This window comes from Lissotriton helveticus, chromosome 7 (assembly GCF_964261635.1).
Source record: "Lissotriton helveticus chromosome 7, aLisHel1.1, whole genome shotgun sequence".
NCBI classification, from domain to species: Eukaryota; Metazoa; Chordata; class Amphibia; order Caudata; family Salamandridae; genus Lissotriton; species Lissotriton helveticus.
The window spans coordinates 1190589551-1190614326 of record NC_136068.1 but is presented as its reverse complement, the minus strand read 5'-3'; the positions used below and the strand labels follow the sequence as shown (position 1 = coordinate 1190614326).

At 46.9% G+C, this 24776-nt stretch overlaps 1 protein-coding gene across 1 annotated transcript in view; it reads left to right on the top strand.

The window, feature by feature from the left end:
- Nucleotides 1-24776, top strand: part of PECAM1 (platelet and endothelial cell adhesion molecule 1) — a 588149-nt gene that overhangs the window by 192961 nt on the left and 370412 nt on the right. The window contains exon 6 of the mRNA XM_078654345.1: nt 18996-19259. Coding sequence (XP_078510471.1) covers nt 18996-19259 — 264 coding nt within the window. The remainder of the gene's footprint in view (nt 1-18995; nt 19260-24776) is intronic.

Here is a 24776-nt window from a genome sequence, read left to right as displayed (position 1 = left end):
TGCAACCAGTAACCACTGGTGAGAGGTAAGTACCACCTACGCAACCCTAACTACCTTAGGAGAATGTCACCTTAGGAGGCCTTCACTAGCAACACCTGTACTAGGAAGAACAACCACCTAAATATCACTATACGTTTAGGGGTTTAGGCCTAAGAACATTACACATGATGCATCACAACATTCAGAGGTGTAGGTAAAAGCACATGATACATAAAAATACATTCAGAGGAGCAGCAAAGAACATTTATGCAAAAATCACATAGGCCACAACCTGTGACTGTCTCCAGGCCAACTGGCCTTTCTGGGGCTGAAAAGCCCTGTGTCCCAATGTCAGGGGGGCCTAAACGGAGCAGCTGCCCACTAAGTGCTGAGCAGCTGTAGAGATGATGGGACCAACACGGTGGAGCCTCGCAGGCTCTGGCCACCAAGACACTTGTGGCCCCGTGAGCCTTGCTGGGCTCAAGAACAAACTGTGGGGCAAGGTGGCAGCGGCCCGCTGCCTTCCGGGGCCGCTCTACCACAAAGGAAAATGCTGCCTCCGAAGACGTTGGAGCCTCTCAGGGCTCGTCAACAAATGCGACACTCAAGAGCCTCTCAGGGCTCGTAAAACAAATATGCTGCCGTGAGCCTCTCGGGGCTCGTCAACAAATATGCCCCCTTGCGCCTCTCAGGGCTCGTCAACAAATATGCCCCCTTGAGCCTCGGGGGCTCAGGAAAAATGCCGCCAAGAATGTAGGAGCCCGGCACGAAGGGGGGGGCTCAAATTCACAGTAAGGCCCCACGGGCCTCACAGGCTCCAAACACCAAGGCCCTCGCACTGGAGGGGAGGGGCGGGCACTGGCAACGTGCCCCGACGCCCCGCTCTCCTCACGAAGGCACTTACCGGGTCTTGCGGCGGCAGGAGAGCTCCCGCTCCTCGGGGCTCTCTCACTCTGCGCTCCCCCTTCGCTCTCCGGGGCTCTCCCTCGGTCTTGGGAGCCCCGGGGGGAGAAGCCGGCTTTCCTTTCTTCGGCGCAGGAGCACGGGGTAGGCTCCCGTCTGCTTCCTGCTTAGGGGCCAATCGCAACGCGAGTCGCCCGGCGAGCCTCCCGCAGCCTCCACCGATGGCAGCGTGGCTCCCGGGTGACGTCAGCGGCTGCTCCCTCGGCTTCCTCTTGGCCCGTGTGCTGCGGCGGTGATCTCGGGGGCCAAAACGAGGGGTGGGCAGCCGTCAGGGGTCAAATAAGAGGCAGGTACACGGCAATACCGGCGTGGGCAGCCGCCAAAGTGAAAATAAAGTGCTCGGAGTGCTAGGGGCTTCAAGCAAGTTTAAAAGTAAAGCGCTTCTCATGCGCTAATGCCCCCACAGTCCAGCAACAAGTCCTTCAGGGGGTGGAGGGGGGCAAGGCTGGGCCCAGGGGCCAGCTCACATGGTCCTCCTAGGCAGGGAGGCAATCCCCAGTGGCGGTCCTTCTGGCACCCAGCAGTAGCAGCAGCCCCCCTCAGCTTGGATCAGGAAGAGAACATTTTGTAAGGGGACACAGCCCCTTTTTATACAGTAAATCTCTTTGTTGTACAAGGTGCAGGCAAGGGGCGAACCAGATACAACTGGTTCCTGAGCACCTTGTTTTGCTCAGCCCCTCTGCCTATTCACAAGGTGGGTCAGGCACATCAGACACACCACAGGGGGGGAGCCAGAATTGTGTGGGGAAAGCCCAGCCCTATTCAGGTGCACCCCTCCCTCACATCAGCATGCTAATCTCTCCACTCACCACCGGGGCAGACCCATCATGACTCATGGAGCCTGGTACACCAGCCAGCTCCAGCCAATCACACGCCAAACATAATTTACACAGACATGCCAACTTCTAGAAGTGGCACTTCCACACTAGACACAATCATGCCGCACACATCATCGCGCAGCATTTATTCACACGAGTCCGCACATACCAAATTCGAGCTTTGCACTCCCCACGCATTAGGAACTAACATGGACACATACATTCCGCATGCATTCCTATGGGAGGGCAGGCCAACCTCACAACACGCACACACTTTACCCTGGGACACAGTGGTAAAGTGCGCAGAAACCAAAAATCACTACCACCAGGTCACCATTAAAAAGCAAAAAGTTCAGGGATGAACCTGCCAGAAGGGCCAAGTCCAACATGCCCTATGCATATAAAATGTAAATTGCAGTATCACTTAGTGATAACATGAATCAAGTTCAATCTACATTTTGTGACTGCATATCAGAGGTGCCATCACAGATGAGTAGTAACTTTATCAAACTGCAAAGTGGCAAGACTGAGGTCCTGACATCCTTCCACCTGAACCTCAGTGTGATGGACTCAAGAATGAGAAAATCTGCCATATGCATTATCCTCTGCTCAGAATTTGGGCGTCATCTTTGACTCTGCCTTGACCTTCAAGGAACAGATGTGCAACATAACAACTAAGGTATTTTTTTATCTTGATAGTCCTATTTAAACTGATGACTTTTTTTACCACAGAACTGCAAACAGTTGGTTGTTCAGACGATTTTCTTCCACACCTTGATTACTGTGGTCCCCTTTATTGGTACCTTCCGGCACAGATCCTCTAATATTTTCAACTTGTTCAGACCTCAGGAGCTTGTCTCATACTTGGCCTGCCTACTTGCTCAGCTATCTCCCAACACATAAGCAACCTTGACTGGTTTCCTGTGGCCACATAGGGTTTTATCAAAGCCCTGTGCATTTGTCATTGTGCTTTTCACAGACTGTGAATGTTATTTTAACAAAAGCATTTTCTAACATATGTACCTGCTAGGTCTTTATTCTTCAGCTCATCTGAAACCTAATAGCAGTCACTGGTGCTCATTTGTTTTCACAGCATGTAACTAAACTTTGAAATTTCTTGACAACTTCAGTAATGTTCATCTACGTTCATTTGCCCATCTGTCAACATCTGCAGACTGTCCTCTTTCCTTAGTCATACTGCCTAACCCCTCAGATCTTGTCAGCATCAGGGCACCATTATGGGTAACTGCGAGCACCACGACAGCACAGCAACCACTATCATGCCTGTAGTGGTTATTGAGGTTGGTGAGGTGTTGGGCCACCCGCAGCAAGCAAACATTCTCACCAATGATATAGAATGGAGAGGTTGCTAAGGAGATGGCTATCATTGAGATGTCTAGGACAAGGTACCACTTTGCTATTGAGGCTACTGGAAACACGCACTACCGCTTTTATTTTAGCGCAATCAGTGTTTTTTTAATAAAAGTTTTATCGCTACATGTTGCTCTTTTGACTGTATTTTTCGCATACTTGCACCATAAAAGATTACCCCACTCACCTGCTGCTTTAGCGGGACTCTTAGATTCCCTACCCAATTCTTTAGCGCCATCTTAGGGGTCGGAAGGGACATTTGTGGGCGCCATTTTGGGGAGCGTTCTAGTGGCGAGGCGGCCACGCTTGTCAGCTACTTAAACCCGTCAATGCAAGCACGCAGCGGGCGCGCCAAAGGCGACTTGCCGGGACCATGGGCCACAACGCCTGGCCCCTGCATGGCATATTCCAGGGTCGCGCTTCTGGCTTTGAATCATGGTAAAATACTGCTTAGCCATGCAATTACCATGGATCTACGTTGAGAAGGATAGTTTAACCCCTACCACACCCTCCGGAGCCGTGTGAGTAACAGAAGGGATCCTGCAGAGAGCCTTAATTTTGCGCTACTTAATACTCGCTCTCTGCAAAAACATAACTTAGAGATCTTTTCAGTATTGCAGGAGGGGGAACTAGATATCATGGGAATTACTGAAACCTGGCTTGAGGAGCCTTCCACTCCCGATCTGGTGGCCTCTTTACCTGCTAATTTTTCGGCCATTTGCAAAAATCGAGCAAGTTTTATGAAAGGAGGAGGAGTTGCGTTCCTATATAACAGCTGCTTGAAAGCAGAAAGAATTTGTGCAGAGAGTCTGGAGGGTGCTGAGGTGCTTGGGGTTAAATTCCATGCTGGTGCTGAATGCCTGGTAATACTCCTGGTTTACTGACCCCCACGTACCTCACCAGATTTCATGGACTCCTTTGTGGAATTGGTACACGACTTTCGGTCACGATATAAAAGATTGATGGTAATGGAAGACTTTAACTTTCATTGGGAGAAGTCTCCCAAAGACTGTCAGGCGAACCAGTTAGAGGAGGCACTGACTGCACTGGGTCTTGCGCAACAGGTGGTTGGTCCAACTCACGACAAGGGTCATACCCTCGATCTAATTTGGATGACTACCCCGGAGCGTAGTTCTATTGCTACTTTGTCTTGTTCGTGGTCAGACCACCATCTTCTGCAGGGTCAGTAAGCAGTCCCAGGGAAGAGGGAAAAGCCAGGGTTGGGCTGGAAGGCTATAAGAAGCTGGAATAAGATCAGTGAGGAAGATTTGGTTGCTAGTCTGCAAACCTTACCCTCCTATTAAAAGTCTGATGGTAACCTAGAGGCCATCTGTTGTAATCTGATAACGAAACTTGAGAAAGCTATAGAAATTGTTGCCCTTTCACGGAAGGTGAAAATTGTGGACAAAGGAATAGGGGCCCCCTGGTTCAATGACACACTTAGGCTAAGGAAGCGGGCCTTGCGTAAAACTGAGAGAGCCTGGCATAGAGGGTATGACCCTAGTGCACGGAGTCTGTATATACAAGAATTTGCTCTCTATAAACAGGCAATTCTGTCTAGGAAAGCGGAATTCTACGAGAATAGAATCGTGATGGCTAGAGACCCCCAGAAGGAAGTCTTTAAGGTCCTGTCAGAACTAAGGAAAACTAAAGAGCAGAGCAATTCATTCTCGCAGGATGACTGCCAAAAATTTCAGGACTTCTATTCTAAGAATATTGCGGATTTACTAATGGAAATTTCGCATACCCCAAAACTTGACTCTCCCAGCTGCCGTTTCTAGCAAAAATCCTGGAACAACATGTTCTTACCTATCTCTCTAGTCATCTTGAAAATAACGAATTGCTAGAACGGAATCAAGTGGGGTTTAGGGCACATCATAGTACGGAGTTGGTGATGCTGTCCATTCTTGACGATCTGAGGTGTAGAGCAGATAAAAAGATCCCGGGCGCCCTGGTGCTGTTGGACCTCTCCGTGGCATTTGACACGGTAAATCATAGTCAATTGCTGGCGCGGTTGGGGGAGTTTGGCGTTCAGGGAACCGCTCACGCCTGGCTGACTTCCTTTCTGCAAGATCGTGTTCAGAGAGTGCAGTTGGCAGATCTGGTTTCAGCATCAGCCGGCATTTCGTGGGGAGTGCCGCAAGGATCGGCACTTTCACCTCTCCTGTTTAATGTGTACCTGCAGCCATTGATTGCGGCGTTAAACCAGATGGAATGCCAAATCTATAATTATACAGATGACACTGAGATTGTCTTCCAAATTGAGGATTCACCTGGTGCACATGCTAGACTGCAGAACATCTTGAAATATACGGTCAACTGGATGACCGCTAATTCCTTGAAGATAAATCCAGATAAAACTGAGGTGCTGCCAATTACCATCTCTGGTAGCCCTTGGAACGAGCTTTTCTGGCCGCAGGAATTAGGGCCGTTTCCAGAACCAGCAGCGGATGTGAAAAGCCTGGGCATCCACATAGATGGCAAATTGACTATGATGAAGCAAGTGTCTTCAGTTACTGGAACGTGTGTAGGCCTTTTAAGACAACTCAGGAAAATTTCTCATCTTTTGTCCCCAACAACATTGAGGCGGGCCGTATCAGCCATGATTCTGTCACGCTTAGACTATGGCAATTCACTGTACGCTGGCCTACCCCAGCATCAATTGACTAGATTACAAACAGTCAAGAATGACGCAGCTAGGCTGGTATTTAAAAAACCAAGGAGAACACATGCAGCACCATTACTGCGTAAATTACACTGGTTACCAGTCAGACAAAGAGTAACGTTTAAAGGACTCCGTATCACGCACAAAGCCCTATATGGTAACGCGCCAAGCTACATTAAAGCGCGTTTGGTCCCCTATACTCCCAGTAGGGCGCTCCATTCAACGGATGCCACTCTTTTGGCACGCCCGCGTTTCAGACTTGCTACCATGGGTGGGCGTGCATTCTGAAATGCGATTCAAGTGGCCTGGAACAACTTGCCAATACATCTGCGTAAAGAACCAGGCCTCCTGTCCTTCAGGAAGATGCTTAAAACGGTGCTCTTCCGGGAGGCATGGGGCTTGACCTAAGGTCGCGTTGCTGCAGGAAAATGTTGGTGTGTACATTTGGACAAGCGCTTAGAGACCCCTGGGTGATTTTGCGCTATATAAATCTAAATAAATAAATAAATATTGTTGTGGAGCCAGAGAGCCCCTCACAACCACTGGCCCAGGAGAACATGGCTGTCACTACACCTGTCACTATGCAACAGCGGCAAAATAGTTGAGATGCTTCAAGTCTTACACTGCAAATGTGCAAACATGGAGCCAGAGTAGACATCTCTCCTACAGACCTTAAGGGAGACTGCAAGCTCCATGTCTACCTTGATAGACATCCAGAACATCCTGAGGGACGAAGTCAGGTTGGCACAGTGCCAGTGATGTGCCATCTGCTAAGCTATTGCCAGTCTGATGGTGGAAGCAGGGTTAGTCATCCATGTTTGCAGGAGAGGCAGGAGATGTGCCTGATGTCACACTTCACTGTCCAAGAGAGTACCAGTCCATTTACATTCCCATGCACCATCTAGATTTCAAACAGAGCCTTCAGGAAATGGGGATTTTGGGGTACACTCTGGTTGATAACTCAAAGCAGCCAGGGAATGGGCTTCTTGGAGCTAAGGCAGGTTTTGAGTTTAAGCTGCTAGAACATAAGGATGTTACAAAGTTAAAAGTACATTGTAAAATAAGTAATAATTGTAGGTATACTTAAGTTGGTTTATTAATTATAGTTGGTAGTAAGGAAGGCCCCACCAGGAGCAGCATCCAGCTGCTCAGCCCCACTCATTCAAACTGACCACACATTCAAACCATGCATACACAAACATTCTAATGACATCAAACACACACAGGCTGAGCAGCAGGGAAAGAGATGACCAGAATATAACATATCTCCCTCTTTTAAAATAATGAACACAAAAGAAAGCAAGAGAAAATAAATACAGTATGCCCTGACGATGACAAGGTCAGGATTTCAAATAAGCAGTCAACACAAATAAATGAATGACTACAAATAAAAATTATGAAATAGGAATATAGCTAAATATAGGACTTGTTGCACAAAACACGAAAAGAGGAATAATATCCTTCCGCACAAAACCAATGCAAAATCATATAACCACCATCCCCCATCATAAACCAAAACCCAAAATATCACAAATCATGCCAGTTGGCCAGACTGTCACGAAAAGCAATAAACAGGGAACCCAACTAAATAAAATGCACGGGGTATATGACTTCCCAACGGCTATCTGTATAAATGAACACCTCTAGCTGAATAGAGCACTTACGTGGTTCAACAAACTAAATCATGTATACAACTGAGCATTAACAGAACTGAGGACTCTGCAGCCCCATATAATTCAACCTGAAACAGATAGAGTGCCTCAAACAATGAGCACCTATGTGGCTCCGCAAAATATACATATTAAAATCCAAACTGGAGAACTAATCTTCAGAAAATTCACACTAGAATTGAACACCTCAAAACATTTTGAGCACTAGAAGTGGTTCAAAACAATAAAAGAAAAATGTAGTCCCTGCACGACTCTTCACAGTAAAATTGTGAACTCTTTCTATAGAATAGAGCACTAAGAAAAAGTGGTTAATTAAAAACATACAGCATAAATAAATCTCATCACTTACCAAAAGTAGTTCCAAAACATATATCAGTATCCCACGCTCCTACTAATGATCACTAGAAATAAATTAAATTGAGCATCCCAACTCAAATTGCGCACTTATATGGCTCAACCAATTAAAGTAAATACAATAAAGAATGAACACCTCAAATAAATTGAGCACATATGTGGTTCATTACCATAAAAGAAAAATTTAGCACTTCCACGACTCTGCATAGTAACACATGACCACTAAAATTATCACTTAAAGAAATCAAATGAGCACCTGAACAAAGGTTTCAGTACATAAGTAGCTCAATTCAGTAAACGTACATTAATCCATTAAAATGACAGTAAAGGAGCACTTGAATAAACATCTCAGCACTTAAACAGTAAAAGTAAACTAAATCAGTCCCTCTGAACATAAACATGTAAACTACTGTAAACATATCATCACCAATACACATGTGATTAACATATAATTCAAAATAAGAAACTAAAACAATAAAAGTAGTCACCGTTATCACGATAAACAGCTCCACTTCTCCAGCAAGGCAGGTAAATAACATTCCAAGAATTGAATTCACAGTGTCTAAATCGCATGGATAATATTTTCTTGTTGATGTGCAATGATGAAAATTAGACAGTAGGTGGCGCAGATGGAAAAGAATTTAAAATACAGTACTTCAAGCGTGCCCAATAATAAAGTGAATAATATCGAATTTGTCATGTTGGAAGTTCTTAAAGAAGACAGTTCCGTTGAGCGATCTGTGGCAATCTCAAAATCCATATCGATTAAAATGCAACTCGAAACAATACCTTCCTCTTGAAGAACGCTTGGAAAGTCCACTCGATGTAACTGAGGTGACAGGAGCACAATGAAAGAAGGACTTAAGCACTCAGTCATGCGTAATCTCGACGCTCCATGACGCTGACGTGACACTGAGGCTCGGTCTAACTCTGAAATTCCGACGGCCTCGATAATAAATCAGCAAGTCAAAACAAATAGGGCACACAAAGTCCAACGCTCGAAACATACCTTTAAAAAGGATGTCTTCAGTAGGCTGTCAGATGTAACATGACACCGGTGGGGCATCAAAAGCGTTACTTGACTTTTTAAGCTTTTTTTTTATTTTTTACAGTTAATTGGTAATCATCTTAGTAGTTCCATGTTTCATGTTCCAAATGTAGTTCCTGCATGCGTAGTTCTTTCTCCCTCGTCGCCATTGTTGCAATGATTGAAGGTACTTTGTAATGTAAGTAGATTCAATAGCCGTAGATGTTCTTAAGTAGGTTTATTAATTAAAAGTTGGTAGAAAGGTAGGCCCCACCGGGAGCAGCATCTAGCTGCTCAGCCCCACTCATTCAAACTGACCACACATTCAAACCATGCATACACGAACATTCTAATGACATCACACACACACAGGCTGAGCAGCAGGGAAAGAGATGACCAGAATATAACAAGGGATTTTGTGGTTAGGGTAGGTGACAGGACAGAGCAGACAGGGAATGGGCCAGTAATGGCTAGGGTGGGTGATAAGATTGAGCTGGTAGGGCACAGTGGGTGATGGATTAGGACGGGTGGCAGGATAGAGAAGCCTGGACATGGTTGATTGGAGCTAGGTTAGGTATTAGAATTTAGCTGCAAAGGCCGTGGGGTTTACTGAGAAGGTAAGATAGAGTGGGTGGTACTACTTAGCAGTCAGGCGATGGGCCTTGTGGTTAGTAGGATAGACCTGCTATGGATCAGTGGTTTCGGGGGTTAAGGTGGATGAACATGGGAGTCAGGGGAAAAGCCAATTGAATTTAGGGTGAGTGGAAGAATTGAGCTGCTAATGTATGGGAATTGTTGAGGCTAGGGTGGGTGGTAGGACAGGTCATATGGGAATACTGCTGATGGCGGACATGTGTCACTTTTACTTCCTCCTCACCAGCACCCATATTTCATATCTCCCCCTTTTCCTCAGGCATTTGTACACTTCAGCTTACATCAATGTTGTGCAGGATACAACAAATTAGAACTCTGTCACAGACCTAATCTGATTTGTACCGTAAGGTTCCACCAGTGCGGTTGGGAAACATGTTTTCAACAGTCCAAATACTTTCTCATATGTGTTGTGTGTCGTTATAGTTGTCATATTGTATGCTTGTTTCTGTGTTACCCATGACGTTCTTGGCATTTAAATAATCTGTGGTTCCTTCTTTCACTCTTTCGTTTCTAAATATCTCAGAGATTGATGGGATACTTTGTGGCCCAGACTTTGAATAGTAGATCTTTCCAAGAGGGTTGTGTTAGAGACTCAAACATTTAGGCCCATAACTAATCTGCCACCATAGCCAAATTCATGGAGAGACTGGCTGTTCCTCAACACCACCTGGATGGTACTAACTGTCTCTCCATTTGCCTGTCTGGTTTTAAACTTAACCTTTAGGTAAAAGTGCACAGTTGGGTTTTTGGGTGGCACCCTGAGGTGTACAGATGAAGGGACAGGCTGCATCCTGATCATGTTAGACCTGTCAGGGGTCTCTTATACCACAAACTGTTAAATTTTCCTCCAGAGATTAGCCGAGTAGGTACAAGCAGGGCTGACCGCTATCAAATAGCTCAGATCATTTCTGACCTACAGGTCACAGTAGGTGTGTCTAGGGTCCTTTCTTTAAAAATCTTTTGCTCCAGACTGTGGTGTACCATGGGGTCCCTGCCTCTTCCCAGTATTCATCAATGTTTATGCGGCTCTGCTGCCCAGTTTTTTGCCAGTTCATTGGAAAAAGGTACAATCTTATGCAGATAAGATGCAAGTGTATATTCAGGTATCAGGTTTTAACTCTTGTTCCGCCCTTCATGACCGATTCCTAAAATACAAGACTGGATGCACTAGTGTCAGTTAGAAGTGGAGAATAAGAAAACCTGAGGGAACTTCTGTGAGATGCAAGAGCTATACATTGCCCCATCCACCTAGATCAATCTTCTTGTCTATACTCTAGACTAATAAAAAGAAAATAGTTTTACTACTGATAACAGGATAACACTGGAACCTCTAATTGCAATCAGCGCCAGGCCTGCCTTTCAATCCCTAGGCTTCAGTTTTAGTTTAAGTCAAGTCCAAAATTATGGAACTCTCTTCCCTTATCTATCAGAGCAATACTCACATTAGGAAACTTTAGAGCAGTTTTAAAACTTCCATGTTTTGAGCATGTGATGTGTGTACTTAGTGTGGGCATGCAGTAGTTCCTCTGGACAATGGAGTCATGGGTGAAACCCAACAATCTGGTACAGCAATGCGTAAAGCATAGGTGTGCATTCAAGACCATTGGTACATTCATGGTGTGCTGCATCCTGTGATTGTGGAACACTTGCTCGCTGACCCTGGGACACAATCGGTGTATTGTTGCATGTCACCAAGTGCATAAAGTTCCTGACTTGTTTCAGTACCTCGAAATGCGGGCTGTGCCAACCGGTGTGCCATGTCCACTGTATGCTGGTAGAGCCAGCAGCAAATAATGGAGGGCTGCGAGGAGGGTACGGTAGTATGTATCCCAATGTTTGATTATAGGGCATCTCAAATGGAAGACGGCGTGTGGTTTGTGCTCCTCATGTCAAGCCGATAAGTTGTCTGAACCTGTAACACTGACACGCTCTAGCTTCCCATGCAGTAAACCTGCATGTGCTGTCATCCCTTGTGGTAAAACTACATGCAGTAATATATCCCATTTAGCTCCGACACATATTTTCACCTGATTTATGCCATAATGGTTTTATTGAACTCAAGCCTAAGAGAGATACGAATGTGGAGTGCAGAAGAGGTATTCAAATCTCCTCCCATAGAGTAGCATTGATTGGTTGTTTCCTGCAAGAGAGGTCCATGGCCTGCACATTGTGTGCATTCTTCTATAATCACTGCAGTGACTGATAGGTTCTATGGGGGCCATACATTTATGGAAGGCCCAAGAATCCGAACCACAACCACAGGATAACATTGATCTCTGCTTCTAGTAAAAGAGAATTGCGATTCATATTCTTTCTGAATACGTGATTACGTACAGTACAGTGATTATAGACAGGTAATACTTGCAAACATTATACTTTGACTGCTGGCTCGGTACTCAGTATATGTACTTTTTGTTTGCTTTTGATACTTTGTGTCTTTCTGATATTGTGTGGTGTCACAATTTATAGGCAAACTTTGCAACTTTGTACTAAGTCAGTGTGGTTTTTCTGCATTGTATTGTGAATTATGAGATTATTAATTGATTCTTTGTGATTGTTCTGTGCATCATCTACAGACTTTTCACTATTGTTTCTTCATGTAATGTATATGCATCACGATTGACCAACGATCCCTGCAGCAGACCAAGGCCCTTGTTAGAGAGGTCTCCATGACACCCACACTGACCGGAATTGTCATGGAGATCTCCTGTAACCTCCCTCAGAAACCGCCCAACAATGGCCTGATACTGTATAGTTTCTAGTCTACATGCACTACCTGCCTATGGTAATGTTCAGGTTTTGGGAGGTTTAACTTTTGACTAAGGTGCTGGTAATTGTATTTGTTAAATTAATTTTAAAGAATGCATATATGTGAAAATTACTTCAATAGGAAGTTGATTTAAAAAAATGTTCAGAGGATGTGTTCAGGTTTTCTAGTAAACTTGGATGCCACCCTATTAGGAAAATGATTACCATCTATAAAATGAGAGCATTGTCAGCTGCAATATATGGCTGGGGTGTGTGAAGTTATATGCCTAGTAGCCCTTTACAGGTTAAGGAAAACGCCTAATAAAGGCGACTCATCATCATCTTCTATTATCACAAGGAAGTGGAGTTAACTCGCCTGGAAGACATGCTGTTACTCAAACCTATTATACTGTGGCATTCAATATGGGATAAACCTGAGACAGAATTCACATAGGCAATTATACTAGAACTGGGGGTCACTAGTTGGCTGAGGCAGTTACCTTAGTCCAAATAGGGACCCTTGATTCTAGTCAGGGACACCCTCTTTGAAAACCCCTGCTCACCCCCTGGTAGCTTGGCACGAGCAGCCAGGCTTATCTTCAATGCAATGTGTAAAGTATTTGCAACCACACTCCCAGTGACACAGTGATAACACCACAAATGGACACCACACTGATGGATGAAAATATCAAGAAGAAAAATATGGTAAGACCAAACTATAACAATCCAACATATGCATATTAGTAATATTTCACTTTCCCAGTTATTAGGCCAACAAACATTTGTAGGTTCTTGCGGTGTTAATGAGCAGTTCACGATGTTCAAATGGAGTCCTAATGCAATGTTATGCAGTTCGTAATGCAGTTCGTATTGTCAGACTAATGCAGTTTGTAATGCATGAATAATGCAATCCTCAATCTAAGTAAACAGGCAGTTCGTAATGCAATCCTCAATGCACCTAGTAAGGCAGCCCGTAATGCAAGTATAACGCACTCCTTAATGCAAGTATAACAGCAGTTCGTAATGCGAGAATGACTCAATCCTCAATGCACATAATAAGGCAGTTCGTAATGCAAGTATAACACACTCCTTAATGCACGTAATCAGGCAGTTCGTAATGCAGGAATAATACAGTCCCTAATGCAAGTAATAAGGCAGTTCGTAATGCAGGAATAATATCAGGCCAATCGACGCAATTAGCACGGGCACCACTAGGCCCCAACCACAGACAACAATCCTGAACTTCCGAGGGCGGCCCGGTACAGCCGGGCAGGTCCTCGCCGCTTGAGGACTCAGCGTGTCTAACGCGATGCAGCGGGAGAGAGACGGAAGCACACCTTTACTCCTCCTGCACCTCCCCAGGCCACACACATTTGCGGCTCCCAACCGGAGTCCAAGCCTTACATGGGGGATGCGCTGCCTCGCTCTTTCTCTCTCTCCCCACTCGTCGGACGTCCTGCTGGGTGCTCCCGATGACGACGCAGCTCCGATGCAAGGCAACGCTGTAGCCGCACAGGTTACGGCTCTGCCTTCGTCATTGCTGACAATCTTGGGCAGCTTCCTCTTGCGAACTGCGATCACGATTACCTCACAACTTTCTTAGCTTTACGAAATCCTTCAGCACGTTGCGCTCTGGCCGGCGGCGGCGTTCTTGATCCGCATCCTCCGTTACGATGACGGCTCGGCCACAAACACTTCACAGCAGCATGGACGATGATTCACGCTGTGGGGGCACTGCAGTCACGGGGCACTTTCCAACCAGCACCATGAACCCCAACGGCAGTCTCAGACTGCACACAAACAAAGCGCCGCTGAGACTTGGTTGAGTTTCGGGCCACACAGTCCCGGGGCAATGCGTACGAAGGTCTCAGGCTGCCAAAAAGCACACGCACGCAGGATATCTCACCTCCTCTCTCTGAGCAAGATATTGTAAAACATCTGGGCATTAGGATGGATGGTGCCCTCTCGATGAGATCCCAAGTCCAAACGGTAGTAGGCACTTGCTTCGGCCTTCTGCGTACGCTGAGCAAATTTCTTCCCCTTCAGCCACTAGATCACAGGAAGACCGTAGTCCAGGCATTGGTTACTTCCAGATTGGACTACGTAAATGTCGTGTACCTAGGCCTTCCTGAGTGTCTGCTAAATCGCTTACTGGTGGCCCAAAATGCAGCCGCTAGAGTGGTTCTTATGCTAAAGCCCAGGACTCATATATCCCAACACCTCAAGGCATTACACTGGCTACAAGTACAAAAGAGGATTACGTTTAAAACTTTGGTGCTATTTTTCAAGGCCCTACATGGGAGTGGCGCGGGGTATCTCAGAAGGAGATTAACCCATTATGCGCCACCAAGAACCTTGAGGTCATCCACAATGGGCCTGGCTTCCGTTCCCAGAATACGCAGCCCCCGGTCGGGCAGCAGTTCTTTTAGGTTCCAGGGAGCCCAAGGCTGAAAGCTTCTTATTTATTTATTTTATAGCACTTGTAAGGCGCACAGCTACCCACAAAGGGTTTCCCGGCGCCAGACCAGCAAGACACAAAAAACATCTGGAAGGAGATACAGTCAATACACTTATTTGTTGAACTCAAACAACCAAGTTTTTACACTTTTTCTGAAATTCATATAGCTTTCCTCCTTGCGTATATGAATGGGCAGTGTGTTCCACAGCGTTGGGCCCAGGTAGGAAAAGGATCTCCCGCCTATTCTGGCCCGTTTGAACCTCGGTACCACAAAGTTCGCAGCTGTGCATGAACGAAGACTGCGATTTGGGAGGTAGGGCTTAGCAAGGTCCTGTATGTATTTGGGAGCAGTGCCAGCTTTGATTTTAAATAGGTAGCTCAGGGCTTTGAAACGAATTCGGTTCTCAACCCTGAGCCAATGCAAGTCTCTAAGATGTTTGGTGATCCTAGCGGATCTAGGGATTCTGCAAAGCAGTCTGGCCGCAGCATGCTGCACCAGTTGCAGACGTTTTATTACTGCTTTGTTTGAGCCCAGATACAAGATGTTACCGTAATCAAGCCGAGATGTCACTAAGGCATTGACTACGGTCTTCTGGGTAGTAGATGGCAACATCCAGACAATTTTGCGTAACCATTTAAGAATGGTAAAACATATACCTGCCACTTTGTTTGCCTGCTGACTCATAGATAGACTGTCATCTATGATGACCCCAAGGTTTCTAGCCTGAGAGGCTGGAGGTGGAAGTTTACCTAATGACGCTGGCCAATGGGAATCACTCCAGAGATCTTTACTATTCCCTAAGAGGAGGACCTCTGTTTTCTCCCCATTTAATTTAAGTTGGTTTGCTGACATCCAACTAAATATTTCCTGAAGGCCTATTTTTAATGCAGATGGAGCAGACAAGTCAGATTTGGAGAGTGAAAACAAGATTTGGGAATCATCTGCATAGGTCATTAAACTAAGACCAAAGTTTTCTGCAAGATTGGCCAGTGGACGTAGGTACAAATTAAAAAACAAAGGACTCAGGATCGATCCCTGAGGCACACCATGAGGAGAGTGGAATACCTCAGAGCATGCCTCCGAAGAGGAGATCTGGAAAGTGCGGAGGGATAAGTAAGATCTAACCCACTCCAGTGCTTTGCCCTCGACACCATTCTCCCCGAGCCTGCCAAGCAGTATGGAGTGAGAAATGGTGTCGAAGGCCGCACTAAGATCCAACAAAACCAATGCTACCGTTTGGCCATCATCCATAAGCTCCCTGATCTTTTCTGTGACCCCAAGCAGGGCTGTCTCAGTGGAATAACCACTCCTAAACCCAGATTGGGACGAATGAAGGAGCTCGTTATTTTCCACATAGGTTGAAAGTGCTTTATGAATATGCCTCTCTAAAATTTTAGAAAAGGCAGGCAATAAAGAGATTGGACGATAATTGGCCAGTATCATAGGGTCGGCGGCTGGCTTTTTAAGTAGGGGACTGACCATAGCATGTTTCCATAGAGCAGGCACTGTAGCTTGCTCTATGGAGGCGTTCAGTATCTCTGCTATGGAAGTCAGGGCGGAGTCCTCTAAATGTCTTATGATACTGATAGGAATAGGGTCACGTGGGGAACCTGATTTGATCGATTTTAATAATTCCTTCAGTATGTCCAGTTTGATGGGAGGCCAAGCTTCAAGATGACAGTTTCCTTTGGGAACTTGGGAGGTGTTGTCTTTCTTGTATATGGTCATGCTGTCCTTTTTTATATTAGAGACAATGTTCTCAATCTTGTCAGTGAAAAAAGCAGCCAAGTCCTGGCATTGCTGGGTATTAAGAGGGGTAGGTTCCGCTCTCGAATTCTCACCAGCCAACTCTTTTACAGTATTGAAGAGAGTCTGGGATTTATTTACAGCCATGTTAATCGTGTTGGTGACATAGCATGCTTTGGCTTTCATGCATGCAGAGTGATAGTTGTTTCTGGCCTTTCGATAAGCTTCTTTTTTCTGAAGTTCATCGTTTTTACGCCACTGCCTCTCTAGAGTCTTGCAGAGCATCTGTGAACCAGGGGGCGGGAGGACGATGTACTTTCCCTTTGCAACGGGCTAGCGGCAGGCAAGTATTAACTGCACCAGTTAACCATATTTGTGTAGACTCTGCAATGCTATCCATATCTCCAACTAAACATGGGTGATCTTTCTTCAAAGCATTGTTGAGATCCTCCAAGTTTAGAGATTTCCAGTTTCTCCTAAAAGATTCTGAAGGAGTCGTAACTGGACATTTGGTAGGTTTAAGTGAAATAGCGAAACTTAATAGGAAATGGTCTGACCAGAGAACAGGGGTAGTGTTAAGCCAAGAAAGTTCTTTCATATTTGATATAATAGGGTCTAACAAGTGTCCAGCTTTGTGAGTTGGACCCCTATTACGTAGCGTCATATCTAAAACTATGAAGTCATCTAATAAGTTTTTGCAGGTCTTGTTTTTGTCATCTTCTAAATGAAGATTTAAATCTCCAAGTACAGTGAAGTTTTGAGCTTTCAGATGTTGTGGTAGGATAAAGTTTGCCAAATTATCTGACCAAGAGGGATTATTTACTGGCGGTCGGTAGATCAGTAAGCCAGAGAAGGTAAAATTTGGACTGAGGGTCATTTTAAAGGATGCCGCTTCGCAGTTAGGGATATCTGCAGGTTCAAAGTTGCACACATAGTCTCTGTTGTAAATAATGGCGATACCCCCTCCTGTTTGGCCTACCCGATCCCTCCTTGCAATAGCGTAGCTCGGGGGGAGGGCAGTTGCAACATCTGGGCCTGATCCATCATGCAGCCACGTCTCAGTTAAAAATATGGCGATGGGCTTTTTTTCAATCAAGAGATGAAAAATATCTAATTTGTGTTGTGATAGTGAACGACAATTTATCAAGTAGAATGTGAGATTGATAGAACTCTCTCTCTGCTGATAAGATTTAAAAACAGTACCTTGAGGGGTGTCAGAATAGGGCTGATAGTTCGACAAAGAAAGGGTACATTCAGGGCATGTTTGTACACCAGCTAATAGCGGGTTTAGAGTTATGCAGGTATCATGGCTCCTGGGGCGTAACGCCCTAATTTGGGCACCTGTTAGCATATCTGATGAAGAAGGAGCAGAGATTAGTGCCCTATGCCCCGGCCTGGCCCGGACGGGCACAGACGGGCTGACTCTGGCTGGACTCTGGCGATGACGAGGCGCGTCCGCTGAAACGCGTCCGCTAACGCGGAGAGGGACTGTTTCCTTATATCGCCGAGACTAGAGCGCTCTCACCGCTCTGTCCCGCCCCAAAATGGCCGCCACTAATTCCCTGCTGCTCGGTGCCTTGCCCTAAATCGGCAGGTATCGAGCGTGTGTGTGCTGGGGTGATTGCGTGTAAGCGACAGGTATGCTGCGTGCAATTTAGTGATTTTTAAAACACAAATACAATTATTTAATACACATGCAATTTTTAAAATTTTCTATTCAATTAAAACGATTTTGAAAGTCCTCTAACAAAGTATTCAGCAAATCGGTTTTGAAATGTCCTCTCACAAAGTATTCAGCAGTAAGATAATACCCTGCCTGAGTGCTCGCTGACTCGCAAGACACTGCCTGGGGGCTCCTTTTATCGCCGAGACTAGAGCGCTCTCACCGCTCTGTCCTGCCCCAAAATGGCCGCCACTAATTCCCTGCTGCTCGGTGCCTTGCCCTAAATCGGCAGGTATCGAGCGTGTGTGTGCTGGGGTGAATGCGTGTAAGCGACAGGTATGCTGCGTGCAATTTAGTGATTTTTAAAACACAAATACAATTATTTAATACACATGCAATTTTTAAAATTTTCTATTCAATTAATTCAATTAAAACGATTTTGAAAGTCCTCTAACAAAGTATTCAGCAAATCGGTTTTGAAATGTCCTCTCACAAAGTATTCAGCAGTAAGATAATACCCTGCCTGAGTGCTCGCTGACTCTTCTTCCAATGACTCTCACAACTTTGACCGACCTAGCCATTTTTGAGAAATTTCTCAAAACCTGGCTACTCCGCAACTGACCTGGCCATCTTTCTTTTAGAAGTGACTTAAAAACTGGTTCCCGCATCCAGGGGCGTTATCAGGTTAGATGGAGTCTATTTTAGCACCAGGACACTCTTTCTGAGTGGCTGTGCGCTCTATAACTGCATTCATTCATTCATTCATAATCCATTAGTGAAACTTTGCATGATTATGATTTTGTTATTGATTGTCCTCTTTTATATCTTTATTTGCCAAAACACAATATTGTAATTTGTTGTCTTTTCCTCTTTTTTAGAGCTCTTTTCTAGGCCACGCCTGGTCGCATCATCGACAGACATCAGTGAAGATGGCGACTTGTCGCTTTCATGTTTCATCGCTGATCAAAATCAGACTTTCCTAAATTTTTTCCTTGAGAAGGACAGGACACCAAGAATCCAGATGAAACAGTATGGCAAGTTCAGCAAAAAAGCTGAGGAGAAGGATAGCGGCTCCTACGTCTGTGGAGTCACGATGCAGAACATCACCAAGATGAGCAGAGCGGTGCGAATATTAGTTTACGGTACGTTTGATAAGGCGACTTTGGCAATAAACTGTGGTTTGGAAAAACTGCTGTTTACATATGAGGTCCTGAGCTTGCCAGACAGAAGACTGGCAAATTAGCCACAGGAGACACAACTTAGAAGAGCCTGAGAGTGTATGTGACCAACAGGGAGGTGCGCTAAAGGGAAGGCCCATCATGTTCCATCAGCTGTATTGCTATTGACTTCTAGAGGTACTACTAGCTCGTGCGCTTCACATGGGCATGGTCCTATGAGAGTTTGGTACAGCAGATAAGTGTTTTACATATTATAAGGTTTTGTATCACACCGTTGTGTTCAAGTTGCTGAGGTTAGGTAAAGATATTTCAGGACCAGCACAGGAAATGAGGGGGATCTAGCAGGATCCAGGATCCGGCAGCTATTATTGAGCCAGAACTAGATGCCGCCTGGACCTAGAGACATATGCTGACTGCATTCCGGTATAATTTACATTCACCAGGACACAATCAGCAGCACCCGCAAACTGGCTGCTTTTCATCCCGAGCAGCAGCCTGCAGGCAGGGTAGTGGCTTTCTTATTTTCATTTCCAGCTGGGCCCATAAACAAAGTCCAAATTTAAGCCCCTCCTCTTGTTTTGAGTGTGATCCTGGCTGGAAGCTATTTGGAGCTGCTTCACCTAAAATGACAATGTAGTGGAGAAAAGCTACGGCTCACAGGTTATCACTTTACAGGTATTTAAGGGAAGCGTTGGAGGCAGGTTTTGACTTTGTTCAACCCTGATATACAAGTCATATGCAAGCACTGTAGGAAAGTCAGATGTATCTGTCTGTCTGAGTAGTTACACAAATAACAATTTAAACAGCACTTACTAATTGTTTTACATTCATTTCTTAATAGTGTTACTCATCCCAATGTAGGCTGGTAGAGCACTTTACATACCGTGCACACATTAACAATAAATCAAACGCGTGAAAATCAATGTACAGGATGTGTTACATATGACAGTGAGGGTTACAAGGTGTCTGCGTCACATGTCGTTAATACTAGTAGGCATTAAATGTTAAGAGTACAACTCGATGTCAGGATTGAAAACGTAACGGAGTCTGTAAAAATAAGTCTACTCAACGCAACCCTTTTTTAACAGCCATTGAATAATGACTGATTGGGAAACAAACAAGGTTCTAAGCCCATGCCTTGCAGTCTGCATGCAGCGCCTTGTTGCTAGTGCATAGCTCTCTGTGCTATATTAGAAGGATTGCAGTTTATGAACTGCAGTAACCAAAGCAGCGCTGTTTCAAAAGCAGTAACTCACTCACCTATCCTCATAAAATAAAAATCTGTCATCGGCATATTACTGTGCTTTGCTTGAGAAATATTAACCCTCTGGTCTATTATGAGTTAAAACGAAAATACAGGTCTCATCAGCAACTGCACTAACCACCAGAGTTATCCTACTAGTATTGTACCCTAAGATTTGTTGGGTACACAGAGATCTCTGCAGCAGGTGCCGTAACCTCATAAGATATTTTAAAATGCAGCCCATGTGACAAATTAAGCCAGATCACATTTGTCCTGGCAGCCATTTGTGGCAGAGTTTTTTTTTTACAAATCCACGTACCTGTTGATAAATTGACTGTCGGGCTCTGCTTTTGATGGCTCGGCCCCTTAAGACTGCACTCCCTTTTCATTGTCATACTTTGACCCCCAATTTATGAACTCCCAGAGTAAATGTTTTCCAGTCCCAGCTCTGTCCAGTACCAGTGGTGAGGCTAATCTCACAGCTAGTCTTTCTTGAGCCCTTCTGTGCAAACGGAACTACTCCAAACTCGAAATGTACCAGTGACAAATTGTTTTTTCGAGGCTTTTCGAGACCTGGATGAACGCCTCCTCAGCCCCAGACATCGCCATCGCCATCCCAGAGGGCTACAAGATCACCCGAAGAGACCGCGACAACCAGACCGGAGGAGGCATCGCCATCATCCACAGAGACACCATCCGCATCACTACCAACACCGATGACACCCTCACCACCGCTGAACACCTGCACTTCCAGATCCACACCAACCCGAAGACCACCCTCAGAGGCACCTTGATCTACCGACCCCCTGGACCACGCACACGATTCAGCGAGGACATCGCCGACTTCGTCAGCCCGCACGCTCTCCCCTCCGCCGACTACATCCTCCTGGGGGACCTCAACTTCCACCTGGAGAACAACAACGACTGCAACACCATCAGCCTGCTCGACAACCTCGACAACCTCGGACTCAAGCAACTGGTTACCACCCCCACCCACCTCGCCGGACACACACTCGACGCCGTCTTCTCATCCAGCAAAGACGTCACCTTCAGCCACGCAACAGGACTCCACTGGACGGACCACAGCTGCGTCCACTTCACCTTCAGAAGAACGACGATCCACCACCACCAGCAACAGGTTGCTCGAAGAAGCTGGAACAAGATCACAGCCAACCAGCTCACCGCTTCCCTGAGCCAGCACCCTCCCGCCAACTCAGCGAACCCCAGCCAGGCCGCCGACAACCTCACGAAATGGATCAACGACTGCGCGGACGAACTCGCCCCTCTGAGAACCCCACCCAGCAGATCCTGCAGCAGAAAAACACCATGGTTCACCGACGAACTCAAGAGCTCCAAGAAGAACTGTCGAGCCCTCGAGAAAGCCTGGAGAAGGGAACCAACGACGGACAACATGACCACCCTCAAGCTCGCCACCCGGAAACACCACCAACTGATCCGCGCCACCAAGAAAAATGCATACAAGGACCGGCTGGACAACAACGCACACAACTGCAAGGAACTCCTCAGCATCGTGAAAGAGCTATCCAACCCCAACGCCGGAAACAATGACATCACCCCGTCGCAAGAACTCTGCAACTCCCTCGCGTCCTACTTCCACAACAAGATCACGGACATACACAACAGCTTCAACAACCAACCAACGCAAGCCACAACCGCAACGACGCCACCCACCACCACCCTCCGCACCTGGACCCCGATCAGCACCGAAGACACCATCCGCACCATGAACTCCATCCATTCCGGATCTCCGACCGACCCCTGCCCTCACCACGTCTTCAACAAAGCCGACGCTGTCCTCGCACCCCACCTGCGGGACATCATCAACACCTCCTTCGACTCCGCCACCTTCCCCGAGAGCTGGAAGCACGCCGAACTCAGCGCTCTCCTCAAGAAACCCACAGCAGACCCCACCGACCTCAAGAACTACCGTCCCATCTCGCTTCTCCCGTTCCCGGCCAAAGTCATCGAGAAGACCGTCAACAAACAGCTGGCCGCCTTCCTCGAGACGAATGGATCCCTCGACCCCTCACAGTCTGGCTTCCGAGCCAACCACAGCACCGAGACCGCCCTCATCGCCGCCACCGACGACCTTCGAACTCTGATGGACAACGGAGAAACAGCGGCCCTCATCCTCCTGGACCTCTCCGCGGCTTTCGACACTGTCTGCCACCGCACCCTAGTACAGCGCCTCAGCAACATCGGAATCCAGGAGAAGGCACTGGAATGGATCACATCCTTCCTCGACGGAAGAACACAAAGAGTCCGCCTACCACCGTACAAGTCAGAGGCCACCAAAGTCATCTGCGGCGTCCCTCAAGGGTCCTCGCTCAGCCCCACCCTCTTCAACGTCTACATGAGCCCCCTTGCGGCCATCGCACGCCAACACAACCTCAACATAATCTCCTACGCTGACGACACCCAGCTGATCCTCTCCCTGACCAACGACCCCGCCACCGCCAGAGCCAACCTGCACGAAGGGATGAGAGACGTAGCCGAATGGATGACGACCAGCCGCCTGAAACTGAACTCAGACAAGACGGAGGTCCTCATCCTGGGCTCCACGCCCTCCGCCTGGGACGACTCCTGGTGGCCCCCCGCCCTGGGCACCGCACCCAAGCCGACGGACCACGCGCGCAACCTGGGCTTCATCCTGGACTCCTCCCTCTCCATGACCGGACAAGTCAACGCCGTCTCCTCGTCATGCTTCAACATCCTGCGCATGCTACGTAAGATCTTCCGGTGGATCCCCACCGAGACGAGGAAGACGGTCACCCAGGCCCTCGTCACCAGCCGACTGGACTACGGCAACGCCCTCTACGCCGGAACCACTGCCAAACTCCAGAAGAGACTCCAGCGGATCCAGAACGCCTCGGCGAGACTCATCCTCGACATCCCCCGACGCAGCCACATCTCCGGACACCTGAGAGATCTACACTGGCTCCCGGTCAACAAGAGAATCACCTTCCGTCTCCTCACCCACGCGCACAAAGCCCTACACGACCAAGGCCCGAGCTACCTCAACAACCGGATCAACTTCTACACTCCCAAGCGCCTCCTCAGATCAGCCAACCACGCCCTCGCCGCCGTCCCCCGCATCCGAAGAGCGACAACAGGAGGAAGATCCTTCTCCCACCTGGCCGCCAAGACCTGGAACTCCCTCCCGACCGACCTGCGCCTGACCCAAGACCACCTCGCCTTCAGGAAGAAGCTCAAGACCTGGCTGTTCGAGCAGTAGCGGCACCCCCCCCCCCCCCCCCCAGCGCCTTGAGACCCTACGGGTGAGTAGTGCGCTCTACAAATGACCTGATTGATTGATTGATTGCATATTTATATAGCGTGAACTCGACCTGGAGGTATTAGAGCGCTTTACACGAGCACCGTATTTACATTACACATTCAGGCACGGGGAGAATCACAGGATGTGGACGCGACCCCGAGGCTCGAACCCGGGTCTCCAGCACCAAAGTCGGCCGTCTAGCAGACGGACCACATCCTCTTGAACTTTTAGAGTTTTAAGTTCTCAGGGAAAGGGTTAGCTCCATCACGACATTTTTTGAATTCTAGTGAGGAAGGGCAGCCGCCTTGGTCAGAACAGCAGTTTCCTTAAAAAAAAGTACACAGCTCTTGTCAACTGAGCCATTCACTCCTGTTGTTAGCCACAGAAAGGCAATTTTTATACAGTGTAAATAGTGCACAGTTCCTGCTCTACGGACTGATAAACAGAATAGTCCAGAGGGGAGTCAGGCTGGAAGAGGTGCCCTCAGCACTACTGCCAGCCACAAAGGTGATGCATCGCCTTGGGGTGCTTGGAACAAACACAAGTTAAAAACAAATATAAAAAACAATGTTCCGTGGCACAGTTCCCTGGGAGGGGGCAACAGGGGGGAGTAACAACCCCCAGCAAGGCTATGGAAAAAATTGAATATTTGACCTTTTGCCATTATTTGGACTCCATCAACCTGCAAATCTTGAAAAATTCAATGGGTTCCTGCGGTAGTTTTTAAAATATTCAGCCTTACTTAAAGGATCGCTTTGGGAGTGGGCCCATCACTTATCTCTGCTTCACCACCGGACTTGAGCCTCCTTGCAGCCATTTGTAAATAATGTTTTATACTTTATTAGATTTTGCGCTGTGGTCATAAATATCCTTTTCCTGCTACTTCATTTTGCTTCTCATTTGCTATTTCCGTCTCTCTGAGGCTCATAGTCACCGCCTT